Here is a 19,419-nt window from a genome sequence, read left to right on the forward strand (position 1 = left end):
TATATATATATATATATATATATCCAATAAATAGATGTGTATATCCTCTTTCTTCCTGCTGTCTTATATAATAAGAAAAAGAAAAAAGAGGAAAACAAAAAGGAGGGGGAGGGAAGGAGGAAAAACGGGGGAATGGGGCTGTGTCGGTATCTTGCATGCATGCATGCATGCATGCAGCTACATACATGCGTGCATGCAGCTACATACATAGATACATGCATACATGCATGCATGCATGCATATATAGATATAAATCATTGATCTTTTTTATTGTTTTCTTGTTTTTTTTTTTCTTCTTCTTCTTGTTCGTCATCATCTCCATCATCTTCATCCTCACTGCGGACATCTTCGCAGTCTTCTCGTGATCCATCTGCATGCAAATAAATAAATAAATAAATAAATAAATAAATAAATAAAATAAATATAAATAAACCCTAAACCCTAAACCCTAAACCCTTGTATAGAAGAAGACTTACTGCGAACGGCAGTAACAAGTCCGATGACCATCTTGATGATACACCAAAACCAATAAATGTGTAAAATCTGAAAAAAAAAAAAAACCCTAAACCCTAAACCCTAAACCCTAAACCCTCAAAAACCCTAAACCCTAAACCCTAAACCCTAAACCCTTTAAAAAAAAAAAAATAAAAAAAAAAAATAAACATACCTGTAATACAACAAGGAATGCAGGTAATGCTGTACCGCCAGGTATTCTCCATCTGGTCTCAACAAAGTCTTGTGTTAATGCCCTAATAAGAGTAGTATTAAGACTAGGTCTTACGCAATAAAAAGGAAATATAATTAATCTAGTCATAAAATATACAACAACAAATGCACCAAAAGATACCTCTACTACTCCTGATCTAACACGACTATAATGTAAACTTTTAGATAAATATAAAAGCATATCTGCTGCATCATGTAATAATAATACAACCTGCATGCATACACACAAAAAAAAAAAAAAAAAAAAAAAAAATTTATTTTTTTATATTTAATCATTATTCATGTATGCGTCTCTATTTCATATTTATTTATCTGTATTTATTATTCCCCTTTTTTATCCCTTTATATTTATTTTTATTTTTTTCTTCTTTTTTTTTTTCTTGTACTTACCACGCCAACTTTCCAATAAGAGCAGAAATAAGAAAATAAGACTAACATAATAGTAACAACATGATGAAGAAAAAGAATAGAATAATCTTTTCTAATTGTTTCTAGATTAATAAATGCCAAACAACTTAGCCAAAATGCTAATTGAAATAAATAATAATTCCTCATTGTTATTGCAGGAAGGAGAAGAGGCCAACCTCCTGATCCTCGTGCTACTTCCTCAGGAGCTGCCATCCAATACCTATACAATAAATAAACAAATAAATAAATATATAAATAAATAAATAAATAAATATAAATGTATATATATAAGAAAGAAACAAAAAGAAGTCATGATGGTATATATATAATTGTATACTGTAATGTATATAAATGGTAAGCTAAATATTCAGGTGTATACACAGCTATAAATGTAAAAGAAAGAAAAAGAAGTACTATATAATTATATATACAGTAATAATATATAAATATTAATCTAATTCTTATAGAGGTATATATACAAATACCTTATATTGTCCAGTATACGTACCATCTACCATCAGGACGCTGCAAATGTAATTGTGGCCAACCTGGTACTTCTTCAGTACCATATTCTGAATATAATACATAACAGCCCCAAAAGAAAGCAGTACCATGCCATAGGGTGTACCTGCAAGCAACAAGAAAGGAAAAAAAAAGAAAAAAAAAAAAGGAAATAATACATCATCATAATGGTATATAGTATAGTGTAGATATATAGACAATTCCTTTAATATATGTACATACATATACTATATTGCTATTAATTAATTAATTAATTCGTGCATGCATGCATGCATGAATTAATTAATTAATTAATTAATTAATCAATTCATGCATGCATGCATGCTTGCATGCAAACTTACCAAACATTTTCTCCGAATTTATGCAACTTTCCTGGACGAACACATCGTGACGATTTTGCCAATTTCTTTGAAATACACGGCAGACGTCTAAGAGCTCCGCTGCTTCCTCCGCTAATAATAAGTCTTAATAGACTAACAGCAATTAATGCCTGCATTAATATAGTGCATGCAATACACACAAAAGGAATTAATTTCTTATTAATATAATATAAAGATGGGAGGAGGGAAAAAAAGACAAAAAAAAACCGTAAAAAAAAGAGCTGCATCCTTTGAATTTCAAGAGTAACTAATAAGTTCTTCTGCATGCATAGTGCATAGGATGTTATTTTTGTGTCTATTTATTAAATAATGAGTAGATTTCTTAATAAACCCTTAATATATTTATATTATATATCTTATTTTTTATATTTATTAAGAATTATAATTTATGGCTGCACCTTACCACCAAGACGTATATTGCATCATCATAGGACACCGATGGATTCAACAAATACACCTTCCAAAAAGGTCCTCTTTCTGATTCAACTAAATAAGAAAGAGTGTGGTAGACCAGCTCTCCATCTTCCATACGGAAAGATTGAAGTTTTCTGGCTATTAATTGTCGCGCCGCCTCCAACTTCATTGTGGTGGCGGCATGCAAGGGTTGCCAAGACGCCACTAGGCACCCTGCAAATGCAGGTTTCAGCTAATATATTACCTAATAAACGTCTTCTCTCCCTAAAAAAAAAGAAACAATATATATAAAGAGGAAGAAACGCAACGCAACAAAGACGTTTACTAAGTGGTCGGTAGCTCAGTGACGCTACATTTCAGGGAAATCGAGATTTGCATGTCCCTCCCTCAACTCCTAAAGAAAAAAGGAACATTCAAAAATCAAAAAAAAACGTAAAAACAATAAAAGGAGAGGTCTGTAGAATGAATGACTCGCGAGTGAGTTCCAGTGGGCTCACCCACCTATGTGCCTCCTTGCGCCGTGGCGTACTGCACAACCTCATATTATAATATGTCAGCGCTTAACTTTGTGTCATTACCTTCAAGACATATATATTTCATTAAACAATCACAATTCATGCAATTAATACAAATGTCTACATTGCGCAACATTAACTTTTATTCAAGGGCTCAACTAGTGGAGGCACAGTGCAACACATAGTCTGCACGCGTTTACAAGATGAACACTCACACTCCAGTAGTAGGCAACCTACCCCCAAGTAAACAACTTTCATAATAATAAAAGCCTTGAACAATTCTCTACAGTCCTTGGGAATTCAGCAAAGAGCAGTTGGTTTTGTTTTCATGTGGGGCTGTTGACTTGCCTTGCTGCAGCTCTCATGTGAACACTAAATCGGCCTTAGAAGGCTGCCTACACATAAAAAAGAAGCCTGCACACAAGCTTAAATCGACAACCATTCCCAACTGTGCTAATTAATGCAGCGAAGAATGCCTTATTGTACTTGCATGTGAGGTTGTGTGCTTGGTGCATTGCCTGCAGCAAGGTGAGTTGCAATAATTGAAATGCTGCCACTTCTCTCACAGCCCTTGGCGTGTAATTTACCAAGCTCGGGGTAATCGGGACCTGGGGAAGGGGGGTCATCTGCTGTTACGGAATTCTAACCATCACTATGCGGATTCTAGTTCAGCGCAAAGTAATCGCTGCATACGCTTAGGGAGTCTCGTTACACTCAGTAGTTTCAGAGAGGACGTATTGAATGGCGCACCTGTTAATTCCACAGTAGCGAAGCTCTCATAAGTCGGTATTGCAGACGCATGAAGGATGCTTGGAAGTTATAACATTAAAGCTTTAAAGAGTATCTCCAGGCAAGCAAACAAAGCAGTCAGAGAAACGCCGGGGCCGCATGCAAAGTGTGATGCAGTGGTGCACGACTAACACAACTATTCACTCATGACGCCTGCACGCGCCACTGCCTCCAGAAAAGCATCATTGCTGATTGGGACGCCAAGTGCTCTACGGCGCATTCACCATGCTGCTCAGTATTAGCGGATTACTTGGAATAACTTACAGGCAAACGGTCAAACTGAAAGGTGCAGCTACACACTTCTACAGCATTAGCCACTCTGTACCCATTAAAGTTGATCAAAGTGATTTCATTTCGGTCCTTGTGGGGTATACGTGTATCATACAGCAGCACATCCTTCATCATGATGTTTTCCCACTTCCTTAGTTTGCGCCTAAACACGGTATTCTTGTCTTCATCCAGCAGTAAACTCAGTGCCATCAGCTGTGCTATGCATGGAGAGAACCCTACTCACATTCCAGCAAAATGGAATATGCAGGGAAGCCAATTTCGATTTCACTAATTCAGCATTCCACAGCAGCAGATTATGAGGTGTATGAAGTTATAAATTCACCAGAAAAGGTAGCGCAGCAGCAAGAGAGGCGCAGCAGTGAGACATGGACACAGGAACCGATAGTAGCCCAGAAACATCACTCTCTTCAGCAGCGTCAAGCGCTGGAGAAGCCCTATCCTGAATCAGCTCGCCACTTGCTGAGTAACAATGGAGCTGAGTGCCTGTGCATCTGGGTAGGAAGAGATATAGCATGCTCTATCCGAAGTTGGGCCATGCTTCTAATGGCGGGCTGATTGGCTCCTGAGGGCCAGGTCCACATGCATAAAGGGAGGCATTTGATACGCTTAGATCAACTGGTGCTTTTGTAATCTGTGCAACAAAAATAGCTGCAAGGTGCGCTGCAGGTTGTCCGCTGCCATATATTGGCCACAACAACGTACAATAGTTTGATTACTTCAGGCCCGTGGGAGTTCGTGCTCACTACGCCTGGAGAAAGGGTGTACCAGCGGCCTTTTTGAAGAAATGTAATTTCCACTCCAACTGTAGCCCAGCTCATGTGATGCCTCTGCTGAGATCCTGAAACCCCTTTAAACCCGTCGACCAAGTAAGGACAGGAACAGGGTCCGCGCGTCTCTAATTCCTACGTTCCAGCAGCCGACTGTATTTTTACTATCTCCAGCGTATGAACAACTAGTTTGCAGCACCTCCCTCCAAAGTCTCCCACATGGCCAATAAAAAGCAATTGCTCGAACTACGATCGCTCGGTTGGCGGTCGTCGCTCGGTGTACAGCTGTCACACTACGCTGGAAATGCCCCTATTAAGCGGCCTGCATGCTCGCCAACTCCTCAACAACCGTCCACCAAGTGTGTGCATTCAGAACAGAAGGTTCGGGTGTGATTGGAATTGGCTCTACCTTCCACCTTCAGTTGCACCAAGGCGCAGTGCAGCATATGTCAGGATGTCGTGTTACCTTCATGTTTAGGCGCTTGGGCAGGTGTGCCCAGGAAGCCTGTAGCCCCTGGGGGGGGACCACAAGGTGTTCTGTAGGACTCTCATTTTAACTATTTTAACTGAAACGCAACTCCCGGCAACGCTTGTATAAGATCGAGGACTCATTACACTCGAAGTCACAGGAGCCCCCACAACTCAGAACCGAATACCTCAAATCTTGTGTCTTGTGGTAAAGCTCTAGCCAACAGCTGGATTTTACATGTGCAATTAGAGTGAAGTGTAAGAAAACTGTGCCGGATGTAAATACACACGGAGCTTGCGTGTTGCCAGAGGGGGGCCGTGGGGGGTCCCTGGGGGGAGCCGAGCCAACGTGGAGAGAGGATTTATTGGCAATAAGGGCTTTAAGTTTCATGTTTGTGGGATGATTAATTCATCTACAAGAAGAAGGTGGTGTTTGTGTGGCTGAGTTTTCTGCTTTGCGCAGACCGCCAGCGCGGGAGCAGCAGCGGCAGCAGCGGCAGCCGCTGTAGTGGCTTCTGCATCCGTAGCAGCGGCGGCAAACGCAACAGAGATCAACAACGCAGAACAGCACTATGTGTCTCTCTACGCTTTTTTCTGCCTTGCAAGTTCCCACGCTTGAGGGACATGTTCCCTTCTTAACCCTGTACCATAAAGCCTAGACCCTCGCGCGGCGTCTGCAGCCCTGCTCCAGCTCTTCTCTGCATTAGAGTATTTCTGGTTGCCCTGATTCCGTCTATGTTCCATATATATTTCCACTATTGTGCTGCTGTTCCGTGGTTGGAGAGCAGCAACTGCGGCAAAATTCGGTGTCTGTACACCTGAATTGCATGTACTGCACCGGCTGCAGCGAGGCATTTGCTTTTTCTGCGACGACAACTGCTGCCTCCTGTGCAGTAGGCATAACATTTAGGGCCAAGAGTGTTGCATCATTTGCGGCAGCCTTTCATTCTTCTCCATCGACTCCTGCTGCAGGTCGCAGCAGTAGCATCGGCAGCATCAGCATCATCAGCAGCAACAACAGCAGCTCAAGCAACAGCAGCAACGGGGTTAACGGCTTATATCTTAGGTTGTATTCTCTACCTCTTTGGTGGCTATCTTACTAGCGTGTTCTTCGTGGGGTCTGTACACCCACAGGCTCTGTGTCTGCCGCCCTCTCTATTAGTAAGGGTCCGTGTGCGCTGGCTTGCATGCATGCGTGTGTGTCTCTTTGCTTGCTCTTTCTTTAAGAGGTGTCTCTTTGCTTGCTCTTTCTTTAAGAGGTTTTTTGGGTGACTATTGTAGTTTCCTTCCTGTTGCGACAGCAGCAGCAGCGGCAACTGCAGCAGCAGCAGCAGCAGCAGCCGTTAACAACAACAGCATTGCACGGTAAGGGGTCCCGTTAAGAGCCCATTTGTGGGCAGACAGACAGGCCTTTGTGACGGCCTGTACTATCTATCCCCACATCATTTTGCTGCTATTCATCAGTCTAAGCAGCAGGCGTTTGGTGTATGCAGCAGCAGCCTGCGTGCTGCAGCAGCGGCAGCTTAGCAGCAGCGTCCTTTGTTGCTGTGGCGACAGTTATACGCTAACTAACAGCCACAGCAGCACAGCATTTCTTACATCGATTTGCGTCTTTTTCTCTGGGTGTCTGGGCAGCCCCACATATATAGAGTAGCTCCAGTTAGCTCTGCTGCTGCTGCTGCTGCTCCTTGGTGCTGTCCCGTATATATATCTATCTGTTTCTTGCCAACTTAACGGGCAGCTGCACAGCAGCACGACCCCTTATTATTGCCCGTTAAATCTTGCTGCTGCTGCAGCAGTGACAGCGGCAGCGGCAGGAGCAACCCTCCTCCCCAGGTGTACTCTTAACAAGTACATCTGTACTAACAGCTGCTGCCTCGGCAATAGAGGAGGCAGCCGCAACAACGGCGGCAACAACAACATAAGCAACAGCAGCAGCAACAGCAACAGCAGCAGCAGCAACAGCAGCAGCAGCACACCCTCAGCAGCTGGTGGTGGCAAGGTCGCATCACCCGCAGCAGTAGCAACCTTGGCCCTACCAACAGCTGCTACCGAAAGCATCAACAGGTTTGGCATCAAGAATAACAGCAGCAGCAGCAGCAGCAACTGGTGGACACCTATCTGCATAAGCAGGCACTGCAGCGTGAGCAGCAGCACCGCAAGCAGCAGATTCCAGCAAGCTATCGTTCTTCCTTGACTCGAGGTCTGCTGCAGTTGTGGAGATGAGCGAGACTGGAGGGGCAGCAGCAGCAGCAAACAACACGGACGGCCGCAGTGCAGCAGCAGGGACTCCTAACGGCGAGGCTGCAGCAGGAGGAGGAGCAGCAGCAACAGGGGACCTGCAATCATCGCCTCCTTCTGGTGCTACGAAACCTGACACCACCGATCAAGCAGCAGCAGCAACAGCAGCAGCAGCAGCAGCAGTTCCTCCTCTACCGCAGATCGTTAGTACTGAGCCAGGATGCTGCCTCCTATGTAGTGAGAAAAAGGGTCTGACACTCCTGCAGCTGCTGAAGGTACGACTGGCTCCACAGGAATCAGCAGCAAACGAAGGCAAAGATGCAGCAGCAGCAGCTCCAGGTGAAGCAGCTGCTGCTGCAGGTGGGGAGCAGAAGCCCGCCGCTGGAGGAACCACCGATTCTGCGTCGAGTGCAGCTAAGGACGAAAGCAGCAGCAACACGCCCGCCCAGGCACAGAAGCAGCAGCAGCAGCAGCAGCAAACTGTGCTGATGCCTCTACTGTTTGTACCTGGGGCATCAAAGGAGGCCTCATGGTCTCCCTGCGGGAGGCGGCTAGCTGTGGTTACTGCAGCAGAAGGTTTGCTGCTGCTTGAGCATCCTACATGGACTGTGGGGCCGGAGCTGCAGCAGCAAGCGGCGCAGCAGCTGCTGCGCGCAGACTGGCTGCTGAAGCAAGGTCAAGGTGAGCGTAAGAGGTCTGCCACCGCGGCTGCTGCTGCAGCTGCAATTGCTGGAGCAACAGCAGCAGCACCAACTCCTTCGCAAGCAGCAGCAGCTGCAATCAGGGAGAGCGTGCTGCAGTTGGTTTCTGCAGAGATGCAGAGGCAGCTTGTGCGTTTGCCGCTTAAGCCCGAGATCAAGCCTCAGGGTCAGCAGGAGCAGGAGAAGCAGCAGCAGCTGCTGCTGCAGCAACAGCTGCTGCAGCAGGTGGATCCGGATGCTCAGGTCAAGGCCTTGCACTGGTCCCCACGAGGAACATACTTGGTAGCAAATATACAGCTAGATCTGCGGTCGATGCTGATGCAGCAGCAGCAGCGCAGCAGCAACAGCAGCAGCTCTGCAAGCGAGTGCGCAGCAGACGCTGGCTGCAGCAATACGGACGCTGCTTCTTCCTCAGCTTCTGCTGCAGCTGCAGGGATGACTGCGGGTGGTGGTGCTGCAGCAGCAGCATCGGCAGCCGCAGCAGCTGCAGCAGCAGCAGCAGAGCACAACGTGTTTGTTTGGGAAGCAGCAACAGGGAAAGTTGTTGCTTCGTTGCAGCAGAAGCGACTCGTGTGGCCTCTGCTGCAGTGGAGAGATGATGAAGCCTTCTGCTGCATCCCTAGGAGGCCCCACTTGTTGGTGCGTTTGCTGCGGTGTATAGCTATTGTTGCCGCTGCAAGTAGTTTGTGCTGTGCTGCTCCTCCTGCTGTTCGTGCTGCTGCTGCTGTGCGTGCAGTGCGTTGGTTTGTATGAGGCACGTGTTCCTTGTACTGCCAACATCCTTTTTCCCTATAGCTGCATTGCTGCTGCAGCGGTGCAGCTTACAGAGTGTTTGTGTTGCCTTGCTGCTCGTGCTGCTGCTGCTGCTGCTGCTGCAGCCAGTGGCCCATCGTATCTAGTGTATTGTGTTTATGTGGTGGGGTTCAGGTGTACGCTGGCAACGATTTAAATAATTTGCTCTTTACGATTTTCGTGCGGCGGCTCAAGACCTTCGGCATCTGTCCTGTGCAGCGGCAGCAGCAGCAGGGGCAGCGCGAGAGGCGCCTGCACATTGCATGTTTCTCCTTTGGAGCCACGCAGCAACAGCAGCAGGCTGCTGCTTGTCCCCCGTCCTTCTCGGTCGTAGAGGTCCCAGATGTGTCTGCTGCAGCAGCAGGATTTGCCACAGCAGTCGCAGCAGCAAAAGAACGAGGAGAGGACCCTGAAGCAACAGCAGCTTTTGACCCTACACCAAACCCCCAGCAACAGCTGCTGGATCTGCTGCAGGAGCAGCTGCAAAAGTCCGCAGAGGCGGGTGTTGGTGCGACTGCTGGCTCAGCAGGGGATGGTGGAGCAGATGCAGCAACAGCAGCAACAGCATCGGTGCCTGCCTCCCGTGCTGTTGCAGCGGTTGCTGCAGCAGCATCACCAGCAGCAGCAAAAGAGTATGATAAGGCCCTTGTAAGGTTGCTTGCCTGGCAGGTGCTACCTTCAGCAGACTCCACGGACTTCTTATGGAGCGCCTCCGGCTCTGCCCTCCTTGCGGTCGCAAGCACCACTGTCGATGCAACAGGTGCATGCATGTTCTTGCGTTCTTTCTCCTCTTTCTTTTTATTTTTCTCCCTTTTCCCTTCATCTTATGGCAATTTGTTCTTGGCGCCTTTCCCTCGGTGTCTTGTGTACTACCTATTAAGTGTTGTATGCAGCTGACAGCATCTGCTGATTTCTCCGTTTGCAGTGTCGCGCCTCTCCCCAGTAGTTCTTAAATGCTGCGTCATCCTCTCAGCGTTCTTTGTCCCCGGTGGTTTCCGTTTAGGGTATAGTGTAGGGTTTAGGGTTTGCGTCTTGCGTTGCATCTCTTTGTTTATGTGTGTGACCACCTTGGCTTGTGTCCTGAATATTTCTGCTTGTCTTGCTTCTCTTCCTTTATATTGTTCTCTGCTGGACCTTCGTCCTCCTGTCAATACTTGCAGCATGGCTGCTGCATACTCTGTTGCATGCCTCGAGTGGATTGACTGCGTGCTCTTCATGCAGGAGAGAATTACGGTGGGGTTGGTGACTGCTGGGCAGTCTCCTTCGGGGCGCCGCAACACCCCCAGGCTGTTGCGGCATTGCAGCACATTCAGCGTCTGGCCCAACAGGAACAGGAGCAAGAGCAGCAGCAGGACTCGCAGCAGGGGGATGCTATGTTGGCGCTTCATTGCTGCGTCCGGCGCATCAGCAAGAAAATTGTGCAAGATGTAACATGGAGCCCCACTAGGGATGAGTTTGTCCTAATAGAGGGGAAGTCTCCAAGTGGTAAGGCTACAGCTGCATACAGATCCCTGGCGATCCGGTGTCTGCGCTGATGCTAGTTAAGTGTTCTTGTCTTTAGGAAGGCTTGTGTTGTGGTTTATGGGGTTGTATGGGCTGAGATTAATGTGCATGCATTTTTTTGTCTTTTTCTTTTGCTGTTGGTTACCTCTCCCTCTTGTTGCCTGCAGATATCTTGCTACTGGACCGTCAAGGGCGCACGCAGTTCGTCTTCCCGCGTCGGTACCGTAACTTTGTGTCTTTCTGCCCCTTTGGCCAAATGGCGGTGGTGGCGGGCTTCGGCAACCTAGCCGGTAAATAGAAACAAATGGTTTTTTCATGTATTTGCACCCCTTAAGGACTTCCCTGTTTTCATCTTCCTCATTGCCCCTGTAGCACCATGCTTTAGCGAGGCCTGCTGCTGAGCTGCTGCGGCTCTGCAATGCACTTGGCTACCGGTCGACTTTTTTCCTTTCTAGAAACGCTTCTCTCTACTTACTGCCTCTTCTGTTCATAAATATCATATCTGCCTGTTTCCGTGTTACTGCCGTCGCCGACCACCGCGGGTTGTGCTTGGGTTATTTAGAATTCTGTATGCAGGGTTGCTACTCTGTGGGTGTTGTTAGGGTAGTCTTGCTAGGTTGTCTGCTCTTGTATTATCGGTTGCCCCCCATGTATGCTTACCCGTGTCCGCTGTTCTTTATGTAGGAGAGGTTAGCTTCTATTATAGGGACAAGGCGTCACAGGGCATGCAGCACATCAGCGAGTTCAAAGCCCCGTGCACCGTCTTGGCTCTATGGGCACCTTGCGGCTCCTACTTCGCCACAGCTTCCACATACCCTCGCATGAAAGTTGATAACTCGCTGAGTGTCCTCGATTATAGAGGCAAGATGCTGTCTTCTGCCGTTTCTGCTCACAGATTTAGTGGTTTTGCACGCCATTAGGAGGGTGGTTCCCCATCTGTCTCGTCATTTTTAGTTTGCGGCACCCTTAGTTTCTTGTCGTTGCTAGTGCTGCTAGAAGCCACATTTTGCCCTTTTCTTTGCTCTCCCCCATCTCAACTTCGGCTTTGATTTGGTGTTCGTGCTGCAGGAGAATCTGTGCAGCGTCTCCAGTTCGATGAACTGTATCATATAGCGTGGAAGCCGGAGTCTGATTTGTGAGTAGCCAGGCGCACATCAGCAGCAGCAACGACAGCAATAGGAATGGCCATTGTGACTTGTGATGACTTTGCGGCAATTCATATACTTTGCATTCGGTTCGCTGATTGGATTCTGCAAAAAAGAAGCTTTTGGGAACAGATTATCCTTTGCCGCTGTAGTGCTTTTCTGCGTGCGTTATTCTCCGTTGCGTCCGTGATTCTTCCGTGAGTCTATATATCTTCTCTGCCTCTGTTTCTCTTTTTTGCATCTGTATCTCTTCTTTGTGTCTGTATATCTGCTCAGGGAGCCCCCGAATGCACCGCAGCCCAACGAGCGTCTGCTGGCCGCTGCGGAAAATCAAGCATTCCGCCCGAGGGGAACAACGCAGCGAGGAATTACCTCCCGTATCATGAACGGTCAGTAGGCTGTGTCGCTGGTGCTGTAGCAGCAGGTGCTTTTGCGGGCAAATCTGTGTAGCTGGTGGTGCACCAGCTGCTGTTGTTGGGGTCTGCTGAGCCTCGGGGTAGCAGCATCGACATAAACACGAACACCGGCGGAGTCAGCGCTTGTGGCTGTACTGGGTGCGTCCGCAGGGGAACAGGTGGACGAGTCCGAATTGCCTGAGGAGCTGCGGAGACAGCGCGAACAGCTGAGACGTCGGAAGACTGCTGCTGCCGCCGCGAAGCGAAAAGAGACAGAGGTGGTTGAGTTGGAATGGAGACGCCGTAAGTTGCCACTGCTGTTTTATGGGATGTTGGTGCTTGATGCGTATGCGTTTGGTGCCCACTGGACCGGATGATGCATTTCGCTGCTGTTGCCCACAGAACCGAAGCAGGAGCCTAGACCGGCAGCTGAGGAGGCGGCGGCGGGGTCCTCAGCAGCACCTGCTGCTGCTACTGCTGCAGGGGAAGGAAAGCAACGAGGAGGAAACAGTACAAGCAGCACCTCAAATGCAAGAAGCGACAGTAGGGCGTCTGCGGCAGCAACAGGCGGACGCCAGCAGCAGCAACAACAGCAAGATCCCTCATCAAGTGCTCCGGCTAGTGCCTGTTTCTCGGGAGATGAAGGAACTCAGGAGTTACAGGGTGCTGCAGGACAGCAGCAGCAGGAACATCAGCCGCAGCAGCAACAGCAGCAGCACGCCCGACGCAAGGCTGCGGATCAAGCATCTGTGGGGGCAGACTGCGCTGTAACAAGCGGTAGGTGGCGGTGGTTTTGCCGCTGCAGTTGCTTCGAAGGGCTAATGGGAGGACAGTGAGGCCGTTTGGGCATTGCTTGCATTTTGGTGATGTGCTGCCTGCACATGGCGCCCTGTTACTTTTGTGCTGCTGCATTTGGTCTTCAGGTGCCGTGGAAGATTTGGCTGCGATGCTGGAGCAGCAGTCACTGCAACTGGTTCAGCCGCAACAGCAGCAACAGCGCCAGCAGCAGTGGCAGCAGCACTGGCAACAGCAGCAGTTACAACAGCATCAAATGCAGCAGCAGCAGCTCCAACATCAACAACTGCAACAGCAGCAGCTTCAGCAGCAGCAACTCCAACAGCAACTGCAGCAGCAGCTACTGCAGCAGGGAGGTCGCGCCGCAGGAACGCAGCAGACGCCAGCAGCAACTGGTCTCCAAGGGCTAGGGCCTGCACATCCGCCGGTGGGTGTCATAGGCTCCCAGGTGCGGCAACCGCAGCAACAGCAACAGCCGCAGCAGTTGACGCCTCAGCAACAACAGCAACTGCTGCAGCATTTGCAGCAACACCTTCAAATGCAGCAGGCAGGGGGCGCTGGCTCCGCACGCGCACCAGGACATAATTCACAGCAGCAGCAGCAGCAGCAGCAACAGCAGCCTCTATCGGCTGAGCAGTTGTCTGCTGCATTGCGAGTGATGCTGCCAAACCTGACGGTATCGCAGCAGAATCAAGTGCCGCGCCAGCATCAGCAACAATGGCAGCAAACATCGAGGGGAGATAACGCTCTGAGTGCCTTAGCAGCTGCTGCAGTTCGACAGCAGCAGCAACAACAACTTCTTCTTCTCAGGCAGCAGCAGCAACAGCAGCAGCAGGACTTGGTAAGATTGGCGTATGATCTTCGATGCATTTTGTGCTGCAACAGTGAAGTTCCTACTGACACCGCTGCTGTGGCTGTTGCTGTCTCTACCACTCGAAATCCTGTTCTTGCGGTGGTCATTGTGGTGTATTTGTGTTCTTCTCTGTGTCCACAGGAGCAACAGCAGCAGCAACACCTGGAGGCCCAGTTGCGTCCATTGCTTCAGCAGCTACAGCGTGGCACAGCCGAGCCGACACTGGGTCGGGGTGCTGCTACGATGCAGCATCATCAGAAGGCACTGGCGCTGTTGCGTGCTGCTGCAGCACAGCAACATAAACAGCAAAACCAGCAACAGCAGCAACAACGGAATATGGTCCTACAGCAGCAAGCTATGCAACAGCAGGAAATACAGCGGCAGCAGCTGCGACAACAGCAGTTGCTTCAGTTACAGCAGCAGTCAGACATGCAGCGGGATGGCACATTGGACGCACACCTTCAACAGCAGCAGCGCCAAGCGTCATCGACAGCATCAGCTGCCGCTACCTTAATGAACTTGCCACGGGAAGCGCGTTTGTTGCTGCAGAGACTGCAGCAGGGTGAGGGAGCTCAGAAGACAGCGCAGCTGCTGCAACAGTTGCAGCAGCAGCAGCAGCTGCAACAACAGCAGCTGCAGCAGCAACAGCTGCAGCAGCAGCAGCAACTACAGCAACAGCAGCAGCTGCAGCAACAGTTGCAGCAGCAGCAGCAGTTGCAGCAGCAGCAGTTGCAACAGCAACAACAGCACCAGCAGCAACTCCAACAGCACCAGCACCAACAGCTGGAGCATGACGAGGTACAGCAACAACAGCACTGCCGGGGACAGCGTTCCGCAGGGGTGTCGCAGCAAAGGCATGGTCCGAGGCAGCAAACTTGGGACAGCGGAACTGATAACGAGCAGCAGCAGCAGCAACTTACTCGACAGCAGCTGCAGCTGTTCCAGCAGGTGCAACAGCAACAGAAGCATCACCCACAGCAGCAGCTGCAGCAACAACACGTACTGCTTCAGCAACAGGTCCAGCAGCAGCAGCAGCTGCAAGGGCAGCAGTTGTTGCATCAGCAGCAACAACAGTGGCAGCAGTTGTTGCATCAGCAACAGCAGCAGCAGCAACGACAGCACCAACAGGGCCGCAGGCCAGATGTGACGAAGGAACAGTGCTGGCAGTACATTGACCCCAAGGGGAACGTGCAGGTGGGATGTGGCTATGTGAATATTTCTGCTACAGCACCGGGAGCATCACTATGTAGCGGCAACCACGAACAACACATTTGTAGCATTTACGGTGGTTGCCCCGCACGACTGTGGTAACAGTTGCACAGGCAGTAGCCACCGGCTGACGATGTCATGATTAGTTTCTCAAGCCATGTGCTTGCACTCCATTCCGTATTAGCACGCCTGGTTTTGGTTTGCGCAGGGTCCATTTTACATGAAGGAAATGTTTCTATGGAACACAATGGGCTACTTCGACCCCGGGCTACCGGTGCGCTGCTGCAACTCAGACAAATTCCTACCTCTCAACAAATTGTACCCTCCACCAACTAGGCCATTTATGTCGCCACCGAAACCCCAAGCAGCCGCCGCTGCCGCTGCTGGCTTTGGAGGCAGCAGTGGAGGCCCCTCTTCAACATCGAACACTCCCACTGCAGGGGTGCATTCTTCAGCACCGCATGCAACCAGCACTGAAGATGGAAACGGAGGCGGCGGCACTGCAGGCACTAGCAGTCTTCCGATGGGGGACCAAAATGCTGCTGCGGCTGCTTCAGGAGGCAGTACACCCCAAGGTGGTAACGATGGACGCACCTAAATAGCAGCAGCAGCGCCACGGTCGGCGGTGTCGGCTGCACGCGATGAGACAAGTTTGCTTCGTTGCGCCGAGGGACCGCTTCGATTGCCTCGTGCTGTCAGGCAGAGGCTTCGTTCTTCGCTGTTGCTAATCTGAAAGCGTGTTGCTCTAGGAGACACTGGTGCAACTTTTAGCTCAGCAGCTGTTGTAGCCAGGCCTCTTTGACGCGTACCGTTAGGGGAAGATGCGGTCTGGAGAGGCATATTGTCTTTCTGTGTCATGCTGGAAGTTTTTGCTGCACTGGCGGCAGAAGCGCCAGCAGGAGAGCACCTGAATCAAAGCAGGCGCACCAGCTGTTGGTTGCAACCGCGTAGTCGATCCATCCTTGACTTGCAATTTTGGGGGGACTGGCTTTTGCTGTGGGTTCTCTGGAGCAGTGGAAGAGACATATTCGTTGATCATGCATTTTCTTTTGGCTGTAGCTTTTCATTGCGGTCATCATTGAGGTTCCCCGCCCTGTTGTCTGCTTTCCCCGTCGCAGTGCATTGCGTATTCCGCGCATTTCGTTGCGTATTGCTACTGTTCTTCCGTTTAGACTGTTAGAATCAGTGCGAGGTGAGGAACAGACTGGGTCATATTTACGTTGACAGTTGTGTGTGGATGCTCCAATTTTTGTCAGTGAGTGTTGGCTTGTCTGAAGCGCGTGAACTTCATCCCCGTACCCCAGCTGACTTCCTCCTCCTTTCGTCCTTACACGCGTCTCGTGTTCCTTCGCTCCCCCATGTGCTTGCTTGCAATTATTTCCTTCTGTAGTCTCTGAAGACTCTGTGAACCAGCGCGACTGCCAGAATCAACCTTGCACGCGCAAGGTGCCTTAACGGATCTCTGCAGCTGTTCAAGCACCTTTGTAGAGATAACATACAGCCGCGTTGGTCTTTGCTGCCACTCATGCAGCTAGTAGTAGTATGTACGAACTGGTCTTGAAACCAACAGCTTGGCCCTAGTGAGGCAAATAAGTGTCTGTGTCTCAGTGCTGGTAACCAGGGTGCGAAACAGGTGGACGTTATGTGTGAGGTGTAGTTCACGTTGCCAATATCGCTAGTTACCTCCCCAGCTGACCAGAAGGGCGCTGGTTCGGGCATATGCATATGGCAGCCCCAGCTTACGTGTGGTGGAAGCTGCCGGCCAGAGGCGAACGTTGCGCCGGCGAGTTCAGTGTTTTCGCTCACCTTTCAGTCAAGCGGACTAAAGGTTTCTACCTTATTACATGACCAATGACGAACTCATTACTCTTCCCACCAGCAGCATGCTCTCAGCCCTTGTGCCTAGGGAGCCTGAGGAACTCTTAGCGTAGGTCAATGCCATTGCAACTCTCGAGACGTCAGCGAGCATCGACAACTTTCGTTCCCATACGCCTGTCGAATTGTTGTTGTTGTTGCACGAAGATCTCAGTCGACCCCTAGATGCATATTAGGCTTCCAGAAACCAACACACCACAACAACGGTTTATTCGACAAGCATGATATGAGCCATAACCCCGCAGGGACCACAGTGCTTGTCGTTGCGCGTGGTGGCCAGGCCAACTGATAACATCGAAAGGAAGTAATTTTACGTGGCTGATTCACAGTTAATGGGTTAGTTTAGAATAGACCTCCTAAGAACCCGGATGAACAAGGGCATTGCTCTACAGATGGATAATCGGCGGCCCCCCACCCCTCGGCTGTGTTACGGGACCGCCACCTACGCGCCCCTCCTAAAGCTGAATGTCTGGGTAATGTTGTGCTTCCAGATGAAATAGCAATTGCTTTTTGCCTGCATTCAAGTGAGTGTTTGTGAGTTTCTGCCGTGTGAGGCGCTTGCGAGGTGAAGGGCAATGATTGTTGGATGTGTCGGTGCTGCTGTACAAGGCTGAGGCATATGCACTCCAAGGTCCCAGGCACAGACTTCTTATCCTTTTGAATATATATCCCTCCATCAGCATCTTAACAACACATTTTGGCGCCACCACTGGAGTTGTTGGTGAGCCTCCGCTACTCGGGTGCTGGAGTCCCCTAGAGTGCCGGAGAAACAAACTCAACCGTAATTCATTGACTACGTATTCGTCTTCGGTGCGCCCTAAGCCCAGGTTGTGTGTTTTTTCGCGTGCTGTTCACTCTTGACATATTGTCTCGTTGGGGAGGAAGAGCGTGGATTTGTTGCTTTCAAACAACAAGCGTTGGAACCCATTGGACCTAATTCGGGTTTTCCTGGAAATTCAAGCGGAAGGATATTCACAAGCTTGAAGACGTAGTCGCGGAAATCAAGGGAAGGAGAAGCAGGTTTCGCGTTCAGGACCTTAAAGTACGGCTGGCTGAGTGTCGCCAACGCCAGCGAGAGATCCCCGCAAGGAAACACCCATTGAGAGGAGTACACGCAGTGCTCAAGGGCCTCGCCTTGCCCCCCGTTGCGTATGCTCTGCTCTGTTTTTTACACCGCCACAATTTTAGGTTGACGTATGCAGCCGAACCCACGTCGTCTGCCCTGTTGTTATGCGTGTGTAAAAGGGTCCGTCCATTTGTTCCCAGCGCTGGCCAGCAAAACACCTGGCCAGAGACAGTAGGGGACCTGCAGCTGAGCATGGTCTTACAATTGTTTTATTTATAGACAACTGCTGAGGAGAAGAGTCTTGCTCTTTCCCTTGAACTGTGCAACAACGACGAGTGCTCCACCTTACCTTTCGTCCTTCTTCGCTACTCGTTGTGATGGGTCACCACTATGAGCATCCCCTCTTGTGGCTGGATTGCGAGATGACGGGCCTTGACCCTCTGAAAGACAGGATCTTGGAGGTTGCGTGCATTTTGACGGACGGTGATTTGGGACACATGCAGAAGGGGCCCAGCCTGGTGCTGCACTGCCCGAAGAAGGAACTTGAGGAGATGGGATCTTGGTGTCGCGAGCATCACGGGAAATCAGGACTGACACAAGCCTGCCTGCGGTCATGTATGACTGCGAGCGATGCCGAGCAGCGCATCATAGCTTTCTTGAAACTGAACGGAGTAGGCGCTAAAGAAGCAGTTCTAGCTGGAAATTCGGTTCATATGGATAAGGAGTTCCTGCGGAGAGAGATGCCAGAACTTATTGAGTTTCTGCACTACAGAATCTTGGATATTTCCAGCATCAAAGTTGTCGCAAAAAGTTGGTTTCCCCGTGTAGCTCCGCCGAAGAAGCGGTACATGCATAGGGCGCTCGCCGACATCCAGGAAAGCATTGAGGAGCTTGCCTACTACCGTAAGCAAATATTTAGAGACCTGGAGGACAGCCTTACATCCCGTGATAACGCACCGTCATAACGAACTCTTACAGTTGCTTTGAGCTGAGACTGGCGGATTTGTGTCGAAGGTTGAGGTTAGGCGGCTGACCCGATGTGCTGAGTTTCTACTCCGTTTGCGATGCGCCTCGCGATCTACGAACGCGAGTTGGCCGGCTGGCCTTGACGCTGATGAAAGTGAAGGCGTGCCGAAATATGGTGCATCATTTTTATACGCATGGACGTATCCCCCTTCATTAACCCCCCTCCCGCCCCACCCCCCCTACCCTATGTATCGCTAAAAGCGTTAAGAGGCTTTTGCAAACAGGTGTCAGTCGGTTGGGCAAGCAAAGGGGTTGGCCTACCATGGGGCGCCTCGCCATCGTGGGGAGGCAGAACTTTGGGTTTGTGCCCAAAATTTTTTAGGGCAATGTACCCTAAGTAAAATGTAATTTGGGCGTTGAGGTGCAGTAGTGTTACCACTGCCTCTAAGGGTGACAAGGGTCAATCTGCACCAGCCTTTCCGCCGCCGTCGACTTGGTACTACAGTGGTGGCATAGGCGCATACAGAGTGGTGTAGCCGCCAGTGCGGCTGCTCTCTTGCTTAGCCCAGGTGGAGTCTTCAGTCTTGCTGTCTATTGT

General features: G+C 49.7%; 3 protein-coding genes across 3 annotated transcripts; 2 read left to right on the forward strand and 1 right to left on the reverse strand.

The window, feature by feature from the left end:
- Positions 1-254: 254 nt before the first annotated feature.
- On the reverse strand, positions 255-1,164 carry EMWEY_00030880 (longevity-assurance domain-containing protein, putative; the record flags this gene model as incomplete). The annotated part of the gene is made up of 3 exons (XM_013481676.1): positions 255-370; positions 477-543; positions 1,117-1,164. The coding sequence occupies 3 exons, from the start codon at positions 1,162-1,164 to the stop codon at positions 255-257; spliced, it is 231 nt and encodes a 76-aa protein (XP_013337130.1).
- Positions 1,165-7,502: 6,338 nt separating this feature from the next.
- Positions 7,503-15,512, forward strand: EMWEY_00030890 (hypothetical protein, conserved; the record flags this gene model as incomplete). The annotated part of the gene is made up of 12 exons (XM_013481677.1): positions 7,503-8,861; positions 9,150-9,774; positions 10,236-10,499; positions 10,685-10,807; positions 11,202-11,420; positions 11,586-11,652; positions 11,939-12,051; positions 12,229-12,360; positions 12,460-12,834; positions 12,981-13,693; positions 13,847-14,899; positions 15,123-15,512. The coding sequence occupies 12 exons, from the start codon at positions 7,503-7,505 to the stop codon at positions 15,510-15,512; spliced, it is 5,433 nt and encodes a 1,810-aa protein (XP_013337131.1).
- A 2,720-nt stretch (positions 15,513-18,232) lies between these two features.
- EMWEY_00030900 (oligoribonuclease, putative) lies at positions 18,233-18,820 on the forward strand (the record flags this gene model as incomplete). Its single annotated transcript, XM_013481678.1, has 1 exon — positions 18,233-18,820. One exon carries the CDS (start codon positions 18,233-18,235, stop codon positions 18,818-18,820), a length of 588 nt encoding a protein of 195 aa, XP_013337132.1.
- Between the last annotated feature and the right edge of the window lie 599 nt (positions 18,821-19,419).

This window comes from Eimeria maxima, genomic scaffold, assembly GCF_000499605.1.
Source record: "Eimeria maxima Weybridge genomic scaffold, Emw_scaff381, whole genome shotgun sequence".
Classification (NCBI taxonomy): Eukaryota; Apicomplexa; class Conoidasida; order Eucoccidiorida; family Eimeriidae; genus Eimeria; species Eimeria maxima.